General features: G+C 39.1%; 2 protein-coding genes across 2 annotated transcripts; both read left to right on the top strand.

Moving 5' to 3' along the window:
- The first annotated feature begins 2,360 nt into the window (after window positions 1–2,360).
- LOC134625301 (microsomal glutathione S-transferase 1-like) lies at window positions 2,361–3,348 on the top strand. Its single transcript, XM_063470523.1, has 3 exons — window positions 2,361–2,477; window positions 2,749–2,840; window positions 3,102–3,348. Exons 1-3 carry the CDS (start codon window positions 2,361–2,363, stop codon window positions 3,346–3,348), a joined length of 456 nt encoding a protein of 151 aa, XP_063326593.1.
- An 849-nt stretch (window positions 3,349–4,197) lies between these two features.
- On the top strand, window positions 4,198–7,138 carry LOC134625300 (microsomal glutathione S-transferase 1-like). The gene is made up of 5 exons (XM_063470522.1): window positions 4,198–4,240; window positions 5,779–5,858; window positions 6,120–6,252; window positions 6,518–6,609; window positions 6,865–7,138. Exons 3-5 carry the CDS (start codon window positions 6,136–6,138, stop codon window positions 7,109–7,111), a joined length of 456 nt encoding a protein of 151 aa, XP_063326592.1. The 5' UTR covers window positions 4,198–4,240; window positions 5,779–5,858; window positions 6,120–6,135; the 3' UTR covers window positions 7,112–7,138.
- Window positions 7,139–10,773: the final 3,635 nt, after the last annotated feature.

Below are 10,773 nucleotides of genomic sequence, written 5' to 3'. Positions count from 1 at the left end.
ATGAACTCGCTTTTTGTTTTTTTTCTTCATCTGTCTAACACAAGAGCCGAGGTCCTGTTCAACTCTCAGCACCAACAAATTCCTCCCACATGTCTTTAACAGATCTTTGGGATGTGAAGGGTCCAATATGTGAAACTTTGCATGCAGATTACTACTTTATAAATAATGACAAAAGTAAAAGAGCACATGGGAAAATTCATTGTACTCAAAACTTTTATATTAATTGTGGTTTGGGAATGTAATCTGTAGCACTCGTCAAACTTGTCGGGCTGTAAACGGTTGCATGTGGGATGCTTCGTGATTTTGTTCCCAACCGTTTCACACTGAGTAAACAGGCCGAGGACTGCCAGCAACAGGATGAAATGAAGATAAGAAAACGCATCTCTCTCACAAGAAATCATCTGCTAAGGTTGTTTGGAGATAATTTAATAAAATTTAAAGTTTCATGTTCTGATTGCCTTGGGTTAGATTTAAGGTTGGGCACCCTGGGATAATTACCAGATTTCAAGTGTTATCCATAAATTTTTAGCAACTGAGTGATGCTATCAGTATGTACCAAAAAAACTGGAAAAGCTATTTGCTGAATCCTTGCTATACATAACTAAGGCAGTTATGAAGGCCAAAAGCAGGTAGCCTACACGATCAACTTAAAACTAATAAAGTCACTGTTTCCTGTTGGCTCTCTGCCAAAACTTATCTTGCTGGAGGCTCAAAGCCACTCCTCTATAAGAGAAGTACATGTCAAGACACTGTTTGTGTTCAATTTAGCCTTGTTCACTTTCAATACATTTTCACATCCATTACAGAGGCATATGTTTATTTAAAAAATAGAGGACTGTAATGTTATGATGTAGTCTTTGCAGTTACTTTGGTTTTGGTGACTTGAAGTTAGTCTGTAAATTTAGTTAGTTGCACCAGAAAAATAAATTTACTTTTTCCATAATTCAAAAAATTCTGTTGGACAGTAAATTAAAATACAGGTGTTGTAGGTTTAAATTTACATGAAATCTTGTGTATTTGTGAAGGTTTTTATGATTTAAAAAAAGATGTTTCCATGTGTAAAACCAACAACAAGTAAGTTGATGGCTGCATATTTGAGGTCTTTCAGCTGGAGACATTTAAACATTAAATATTAGTGTTAAACAGCCAAATAAATGAGATGTGGAAATATCTTTCATTTGTTGGCAGTTCAAAGTCAAATTAATTTTAATGATGAAACATTCTTGGTCTGTTTATAAGATTGGGGAAACCTGCAGTCAGCTGAGACTGAAGAAGTCACTTGGATGAGTGACGAAACGTTTCTCCCACAAAACGCTACGTCCAGATGAACAGAATTAACTTTTTGGAGATTTACTTTCCTGGATGATTGAGAATGCATCAAGACATTCTTGGTGTGTGTTTGGTGTTTTACTAGCTGCAGTTCCAGCAGAATAAAAGAGATTTGGCAGCAGATTAGACTCAAGTATAGAACGTGTAGTCTAAGGAGTTCAGAAAGAAAAGCATCTAGACTTCTTTAAGGTACAGACACTTTTCCTTCTGAACCTTCACAGTCATATAGAAAGTGTACTTTTCTGCATCACTGTCACTTTGTGGCTTTTGGGTTTAGTTGCATTACACTTGAACTGCTCTCTACTGCCTAACAAAAATGTGTTAGTTTTTTTTTATCTCATCTGCCTTCGAGTTTTGCATTTTGCCATGTTTCTTGCTGCAAACTGTGACAGCACCTTTGTACTTGCCCTGCCCCCAGAGTTAACTGGGTGACAGGTGAGATTCTTCTTGTGCAACAGATCCAGACTTGCTTGTTTTCTGCAGAGTCACCGCGCAAAGTAAGTAAAGCTGATAAACTACCTAAAATTCCAGAGTAAGCTGTATGACAATGATAGTTAACAATTAAAAATCTAAATTGTTAGATAGTTTCCATTATGATAACGGTGGATTTCTATGAGTGCTGTGTTAAGGTGTGTGCTTTGAATCAACAAACAGTGTCAAACTGAAACTGGTTTTGTGTCTTTTGCTCTGCTGTTGTGCCACTGCTCGTCCTTTCATATTTGACACTTCAGTTGTTCCTTGTGCATTTTAGTGAGTTTATGGTCTTACTGATAGCACTGTCTATATACTTTATATTATGGTTATGAGTGCAGTCGGTCCTATTTGATACTGAAATGGCATATGAATAGTTTAGCATAAAATCTTTTACTATTTTGGATTGAGTTATTTTCACAGTGGTATTTTGTGTTGGTATACACCGTCTACAAGACACACAAGCTACAAGTGGATTTAAATTTGAAGTAAAATTGCTTTAATAGGAAGGTAAACAAACTTCCTTCTTTTCTTCATTCTTCAGCTGTAAATCAGCAGAGATGGTAGAGCTGATGGAAAACGAGGTAGTCAGGGCTTTCAGCACATATGCAGTTATTGTTGTCGTGAAGTTGCTACTGATGGGGCCAATGACTGGATACTACCGCTTCACCAGAGGGGTGAGTTCAAATGCATGTTCTACTTCTGGGGTATTTCTCTGTAACATTAGCTTAGCTGCTTTTTTTGTCCTGGTTTTATAAGGCTGCAAGTTCAAAACTTACAAGACTCATGTTGGTTTAAGAAAAATAAAGAATTACATAACTAAAGAATAAAGAAATACACAACTGCTCCCAAACCATCCACATTTCTCAGTGTTGACTCTTTCAGCCTGATATATTATTGTAATAAGTCCTGGCAAAAAATAAACACTTGCATTCTCTATTTTTTAAGTCTTTTTCTAATGAAGAGGATGTGGCCAGAAAGTCTGCAGAGGAAAAGAAGAAGCTGCTGAAAACTCACCCAGATGTAGAACGAGTTCGAAGGTGAGATAATTTGGCCCTAAAATTCAGAGAATCCTGACGTGTCTTTAGAACAATGATTGATCTAAAGAAGTTAAGAAAATATCATGTTTGTTTTGGTTTTTTGCTTTTGTTTTAGGGTTTTAGGGAGTGTTTGATATTCTTTGGACAGACACTGCCAAAAAACACAAATGTGTATAATAAATTGTGTAAATTATTGTTGCCTACTGTTACTAATAATGTGGCCATCTCGGTTGCTAAACCTCTGTTTGTTTTGTCCTCTAGGTGTCACCAGAATGACCTGGAGAACATTATTCCCTTCGTGATTGTCGGCCTCATTTATGCTCTGACTGGACCCGAGCTTTCTGTCGCTCTTCTTCACTTTCGCATTTTCGCTGGCGCTCGGATCTTCCACACCATTGCCTACATTGGCGCTCTGCCTCAGCCGAGCAGGGGTCTGTCCTGGGTGGTGGGCATGCTGGTCACCTTCTCAATGGCTTACAGAGTGCTCAACACAGTTCTTTTCCTGTAGAAAACATGCTTGCTCATAGAGCTGACTTTCCAATGACATATGCATGTGTTTACTTTTCTCTTGCTGCATCTGTGAGCTTGACAAATAAACATTCTTTGCATGAGCGTTTGTTCATTGGAAATGAACAAAATGTGTGGTTTTTCTTAAGGTACTGAAGAATAGGGCTGGGTATCGTCACTGATTTCTATAACTGATTCACAATGTCCCACAAGGTCGATTTGATTCGATTTTTAACTCAGTCAGAAATATTATAATTATGATCATTTATCTGTACATATCCATATTTTTATATCTATGTATAAATACAAAGCTGACCCTTGTGAGACTTCATCAGAGATCTAATCATCACAGCAGATGCCTTTGTGTCAAAAGGCATCTGCTGGCTTTTTATAGCAGATAAGAAAACCATGAATCAACATATGAACATTACCTGATGCTGCTGAAGTGAAGCAGAGCAAAGTTACAGAGGTTTTATTAGAGACAGAGCTAAGTGTTTTGTAATTTGGCACTTTTTTAAAAAGTTTACATTTCTTTTGTTTTGAACAGCAGAAATTAGGCTTTTTGGTCAGAGGTCATTTTTTAAGAAAACAAAAAAATAGCGACAGCACTGTACAGGACAGTAGACTGGTGCATAATAAGGAAGCGAATAATGCAGAAAATAGAGATTTTTGATGGTAAACTGGTCTCTGAGTACACTGAGAGAGAGCTGTACAGGAGTAAAAGTAAGAGGGAGTTAATGACAATGTTTTTCAAACGTGAGGCGTGAAGCGTAGTTTGGAGCTTCTTTTGCTGCTGGATCAGTGAATTTTGATTGGAGTGACAAAACCTGCAGCTTCAGAATCTGTCAGATGTCGGCTTTCAGCACCCAGCACGTCTGCTTTCGTGCTGTCAGGTGAACAGGGGGATCCGTGTGTTTACATGTTTTTGTGGAATCCGTTTACCTGCTATCATGTACTGTTTTAGCTGTTTGGCAGTTGTTGAAATTGTTTTGTGAGCTTTAACGTGAGATTCTGGCATTCCTGGCAAAATACATTTATATTTTTAAAAAATTGATTTGAATAGGGAAATCGATTTTTTAAACCCACCCCTACTGAAGAAGTGTTAAAACAGAAGTGCAAATTTGTATGTGCCACACTTTCTTTGAATTATATCAAAGTGCATGTGTTAAATTTGTTGACAGGTCATTCATGTGTTTTAAAAAACACAGTTTTCTGATTCTCTGTGTGATGTATGAGCAGTACTGTGCTACAATAGCAGGGTGAAAGCAGATTACAAAACAATAGAATGCATTCCAAAGATTTGTATCAAATTGACCCTTGAACTGGCTTGTGCTGGTCAAGTCAAAGAGAACTTGCTGTTATGCTGCACTGAGCTATGAACTAAGTACTTCTACTATTTGGTATTTGTACTTTTAACTCTCAGTGAAGCAGAAGTAAATATTCTGGCCATGCTTTAGTTTAGTACAATTTTAATATAAAAATACTGTGGGAGTAAATACAAATTACTAATGCTTCAGACAGCTTTTGCATCATGAAGAACACAGAAACTAAACACCATGACCCAGTAAGCATCTAAAAGTTTCCTCCAGACTGAGTTGGTGGTGGTCTGAAGTGACAATTAACGGGAATGTTTTTATTCTCCTCTCCTCAAGATGTGAGTACCCTCAGACTAAGGCAGATTTAGGCAGTTCTCCAGGTTTTGGACATTGATGGTGGCCAACTGTTTCTGACACGCAATGGTTCATGGATAATATTTGCTGTGAAAGACATCAAAAACCATGAGTGTACTTCAGGTTTTCACTACTGTAACAATCTTTTTTACAGTGTAAAGATGAAACTGTATCTACATACTACCGGCAAGTGAAGGCGTGCTGTCTTTCATAAAAATATTGTAAATTAAAATTTTGATTATATGGGCAAATTTTTCTGTGCTGCCACCTAGTGGACCGATCTTGTGGACAAATTACTTGGACAAAATTGTTGGCAACCATGAAGGCAGCTATTCACATTATGTAAAAACATTATGTAAAATGTGAAATTAGCCTTTGAGAGTTTTGTTTTTGTTTTTTTGCCTGTCCCGTTCGGTACTTTAGCAATCAGAATTGTTGTCTGAAGGCCGGGAAAGATGCCCAACGGATTTATATTTTTCAAGTGGAGAAAATATGGAAATGGCATATTGGTCCACTTGATTGATCTATATTATTATTGTTTATATATTTATTTTATTTTATTTTAAGTTATTACAAATTGGACAGACAATTAGAAAGAAAGGGAGAAAGAGAAACAGAGGGGAAGGGGAGACAGTAAGAGAAGACACTGAGAATATCTGTTGGATCACCTGTTAAATAAAGAAAAAAGAAAACAAACAGCATTTGGGCCATGTTTCTTGCTGCAAACTGTGACAGCACCTTTGTACTTGCCCTGCCCCTAGAGTTAACTGGGCAACAGGTTGGAATACTTGTTGTGCAACAGATCCAGACTTGCTTGGTTTCTGCAGAGTCACCGGATAATGTAAGTAAAGCTGAAAAACTATCTAATACTCCAAAGTAAGCTGTATAACAACGATTTTTAACAATTAAAAACCTAAATTGTTAAATTGTTTTTCATCGTGATAACGGTGGATTTCTATGAGTGGCTTGTTATTTGTGCATTTTTTACTATTTTGGATTGAGTCCTTTTGTTGCAGTGGTATATTGTGTTGGTATACACCCTCTACAAAACAATACCTTTAATAGGAAGGAAACAAACTTCCTTCTTTTCTTCATTCTCCAGCTGTAAATCGGCAAAGATGGCAGAGCTGATGGAAAATGAGGTAGTCAGGGCTTTCAGCACATATGCAGTTATTGTTGTCGTGAAGATGCTACTGATGGGGCCAATAACTAGTTACAACCGCTTCACCAGAGGGGTGAGTTCAAATACCAGCATGTTCTACATGTGGGGTATTTCTCTGTAACATTAGCTTAGTTGCTTTTTTTTCCCTGGTTTTATAAGGCTGCAAGTTCAAAACTTACAAGACTCATGTTGGTTTAAGAAAAATAAAGAATTACATAACTAAATAAGAATTGCTCCCAAACCATCATCACTTCTCAGTGTTGACTCTTTCAGCCTGATATGTTTATAGTGATAAGTCTTGGCAGAAATAAACACTTGTATTCTCTATTTTTTTAAAGTCTTTCTCTAATGAAGAGGATGTGGCCAGAAAGTCTTCAGAAGAAAAGAAGAAGCTGCTGAAAACTCACCCAGATGTAGAACGAGTTCGAAGGTGAGATAATCTGGCCCTAAAATTCAGAGAATCCTGACGTGTCTTTAGAACAATGGTTGATCTAAAGAAGTTAAGAAAATATCATGTTTGTTTGAGGTTTTTGTTTTAGGGTTTTAGGGAGTGTTTGATATTCTTTGGACAGACACTGCCAAAAAACACAAATGTGTATAATAAATTGTGTAAATTGGTGTTGCCTACTGTTACTAATAATGTGGCCATCTCGGTTGCTAAACCTCTGTTTGTTTTGTTCTCTAGGTGTCACCAGAATGACCTGGAGAACATTATTCCCTTTGTGATTGTCGGCCTCATTTATGCTCTGACTGGACCCGAGCTTTCTGTCGCTCTTCTTCACTTTCGCTTTTTCGCTGGCGCTCGGATCTTCCACACCATTGCCTACATTGGCGCTCTGCCTCAGCCGAGCAGGGCTCTCTCCTGGGTCCTGGGCATGCTGGTCACCTTCTCAATGGCTTACAGAGTGCTCAACACAGTTCTTTTCCTGTAGAAAACGTACTTGCCCATAGAGCTGACTTTCCAATGACATATGCATGTGTTTACTTTTCTCTTGCTGCATCTGTGAGCTTGACAAATAAACATTCTTTGCATGAGCGTTTGTTCATTGGAAATGAACAAAATGTGTTTGGGTTTTCTTAAGGTACTGAAGAATAGGGCTGGGTATCGTCACTGATTTCTATAACTTATTCACAAGGTCGAATTCACTTTTGACTCAAAAATATTATAATTATGATCATTTATTGGTACATATCCATATTTTTATATCTATGTATAAAAACAAAGCTAACACTTGTGAGACTTCATCAGAGATCTAATCATCACAGCAGATGCCTTTGTGTCAAAGTAACTGAGGATAAAACACAGAAAAACATGAAGACGCATTACACACAGAGCTAAGTGTTTTGTAATTTGGCACTTTTTAAAGAAAATGTTTACATTTCTTTGGTTTTGAACAGCAGAAACTAGGCTTTCTTCCTCGGTTTTGTAAACCAAAAAAAAAAAAAAACAGCTACAGCACTGTACACAACACAACGTTTTTCAAACATGAAGTGTAGTTTTAATCTTTTTTTTGCTGCTGGTTCAGTGAATTTTGATTGGAGAGTGACAAAACCTGCTGCTTCAGAATCTGTCAGATTTTGGCTTTCAGCACCCGGCATGACTGCGTTCGTACTGTCAGGTGAATGGGGGGGGGGTACGTGTGTTTACATGTTTTTGGCACAGTGAGCTCCCGCGCAGAGGCGGGGTGAACAGGTGTGCCTGGCGAGGTCATGAACTTCGGCTCTTTATTTTTGCAGTGACATCTGAGGAGGCAGTGGTGTCTGTGTCCCATGCCAGTGTGCTGAAACCACAGTTGGACTATTGTCACAATAAAAAGCTGTCACCACATCGACCGTGTTGTGCATCCTTGGGAGGGTCCGACATCACTACCCGGCCGTACGCCTTTCATGGAGCACCATTTTGATATGCAGCCTGGTGTGATGGTGCATTCATGGCCCTACAAGCTGCCTGAACATAGAGGACAAATAGTTCAGCGGGAATTGAGCGAAATGCTGAATTTGGGAGTAAAAGAAGAGTCGCACAGTGCCTGGTGTAGCCCCAGTAGCGTTTTTTGATAGGGACGACACGAGCGGATGCCCGGGGCAGCATCGTGGTGTGGGGCGGCATCACAGGCATCGGCAAAAAAAATAAAACATTTGCTCGTACTCATGCTGCCCCGACGGCATTTTGAGAATGTCATCGATCGGTTTTCTATCGCCCATTTGCTGGGAGTAAGGGCATCCTCGTTTGCTGCTTGCGTCACAGGGAGCAGAGGGCGGGGCAGCGGGGGATTCTCTGGCTGGCTGGAGCGGCATCTAATAACCAACTCGCAAAATAAAAGAAAATAAAAACAAACCAGCAAACACGAAAACACCAGACTTTATGATACAGACTTATAATTTGCATCAATGTTTTTTCAAAATTCTATATGCGAAAAGTGAGCGCGAGAACCCTGGGTGCGCCTGCTCGCTGCTGAAGTCAAAGTAAACTTTGTCATCTCCGCTACATACAGTACAGTATATAGAGAGACGAGAGGACGAGGCTCCAGTTACAGCAGTGCAAGTAAACAAACAATAAATATAAGAAGAGTAAGAAAATAAATATACACTTTAGGACTAGGGGTAAAGGGATCAATAACAATTTAAAATTTATATTTTACAGTTTGATGATTTAAAGTCTCACACACAGGGGAGGGGCCGGCTGCTTCCAAATAGGGCACATTTCATTCATATTGTTGTAAATCCAAGCCCATTATGTATTCATGATTTGAATCCTGGGTTGTGCGAAATACCAGAAATAAACCCTAGACAAAGCATATCTATGAACTATGGTGTAGGTCTATTAGGTTATGTTGTGGTGATCCTCGGGTTGGGTGTTCATACTGGAGTGCAAAATTAAAACCAATGGAAGATGGACAAGAAAAGTTCAAAGCCATCAGGTGCTCAGTTTTGAAAAAAGAGAAAAGAAGAGGAGGAGAAACGAGCAAAAGATACAAGTAAGCAGATGTGTCATTGGATAATGGCAGTAGTGATGGGAATTCTGGCTCCTTTTAGAGAACCGGTTCTTTCGGCTCGACTCACTAAAAAGAGCCAGCTCTTTCGGCTCCCAACCGGCTCTTCAGGTTGTTTTGTTGCTTTAATTAATTTATTTACAACAACAATAGGGCTTTGGAGCGTGATGTCACGAGAGGGGGCGTGGCCAGGACTTCTGGTTGAGGCGCCATCTTCCTGGGCCAAACAAAGCTCAAGCAAAAGAGGAGCGAAAGCGCACACATCAGCCATGGTTCGTACTTGCTGTGTGGTCGGCTGTAATTTTCGATCGCACGACCGGCAAGGGAATAAGCTTGAGAATGGTATATGTTTTTATTCTTTCCCAACCTGGAAGCAACATGAGGGAGCTCATATAGCGGACCTTACCAAAAGAAGTCGTCTAGCCTGGATAGCCGCTGTGAGACGAGCTGATATCCAGTTCTCTTCCATCTCCAAATATCTATTTTCATTCCGGTAAGTTCTAAATATGTTCAAATCACTCTTTATAGTCTGTTAGTTTTATTTTATGCACTCTGAGGTCATAGCAAATTAGAAAAAACATGCTAATGAGTGATTTTGCAGAACTACCTTCTATTTATAGAGTTGCTAATTATTTGGCATTATTGCAGGCAAACCAGCCTATGAAATGGATGAAACACATCGTGACTGGGTTCCAGCGCTACACAAGGGACCTGCTTCAAACATACCACCATGCCAATCAGATTACTTCTTCCATGTGAGAGTAAAGAGGTGACCCTTCTGGATAAGATGGTGAAGGTTTGCTGCGTTTGGTGAACAGTGTGTTAGTAAAACCAGGGAAAAATGAAACTTGCTCTTGTTAAATATTCTTAAGTCTTGTGCTGTATAAATAGCGGTAATTTTTCAGAAGATACAGTAAATTAAGTAGTGTTAGTAGTGGGTGACATCATGTAAATTCTGTCATGATTTTGTGTAAACATTTTTTCATTTGTAAACTATAAATGACATGGCTTCTACATTGTAACTGATGTGATGTTCTATAAAGTGGTTTTAATTTAAAAAAAATAGGCAAAACTTAGTTTGTTTCTTTATTCAACTTTTGAACAGTGGTACTCAGTCAGTACATATTCAGTAAATGCAAATTATTTACATGGCAGTGCACTTCAGGCATAAATCTAGACACCTAGATAAAACATTATGGGTCATTCCCACGACCCACAGCTTTACTGTGTTCCAGCAAAGTATCCAATAGCGGTGACAACTCCTCCACAGTAGCAGGTGGGATTTTTCTTTTTTGAGGACGGCTCCTTTTACCTGTCACTACGGAGGGTCTGGCAGCTGAAGAGGAGAAGTCCATCTTATGGCCAACCTCTGGCTGTATCTTGGTCATATTACCCAGCAAAACCCAGTATGCAGGTTCATCTGTAACAGTCTCTTTGCATCCAGACGCAGTCTCTGTACCGTCCTTTTTCTTTTAAACTGTTTTTAAGCATGTTTCTAGCAACCGTCCTTCCAACATAGTGTGTTTGTTTTGATTCGTGGCCCAGGAAGATGGTGCCGCGCTCCCACAATGCATTGCGGCGTGATGTCAACTCCAAATCCCTAT

This window comes from Pelmatolapia mariae, linkage group LG4 (assembly GCF_036321145.2).
Source record: "Pelmatolapia mariae isolate MD_Pm_ZW linkage group LG4, Pm_UMD_F_2, whole genome shotgun sequence".
Classification (NCBI taxonomy): Eukaryota; Metazoa; Chordata; class Actinopteri; order Cichliformes; family Cichlidae; genus Pelmatolapia; species Pelmatolapia mariae.
Note: the sequence above shows the minus strand (reverse complement) of the source record. Positions and strands in the feature narration are given on the sequence as shown.

What these genes read in the sequence shown, in the direction of transcription:
- LOC134625301 (XM_063470523.1), top strand. Translation starts at nt 2,361, where the DNA reads ATGGTAGAGCTGATGGAAAACGAGGTAGTCAGGGCTTTCAGCACATAT. An exon ending in ACTACCGCTTCACCAGAGGG is followed by an intron (nt 2,478 to 2,748) that starts GTGAGTTCAAAT and finishes CTATTTTTTAAG; the next exon opens with TCTTTTTCTAATGAAGAGGA. An exon ending in GATGTAGAACGAGTTCGAAG is followed by an intron (nt 2,841 to 3,101) that starts GTGAGATAATTT and finishes TTTGTCCTCTAG; the next exon opens with GTGTCACCAGAATGACCTGG.
- LOC134625300 (XM_063470522.1), top strand. Translation starts at nt 6,136, where the DNA reads ATGGCAGAGCTGATGGAAAATGAGGTAGTCAGGGCTTTCAGCACATAT. An exon ending in ACAACCGCTTCACCAGAGGG is followed by an intron (nt 6,253 to 6,517) that starts GTGAGTTCAAAT and finishes ATTTTTTTAAAG; the next exon opens with TCTTTCTCTAATGAAGAGGA. An exon ending in GATGTAGAACGAGTTCGAAG is followed by an intron (nt 6,610 to 6,864) that starts GTGAGATAATCT and finishes TTTGTTCTCTAG; the next exon opens with GTGTCACCAGAATGACCTGG.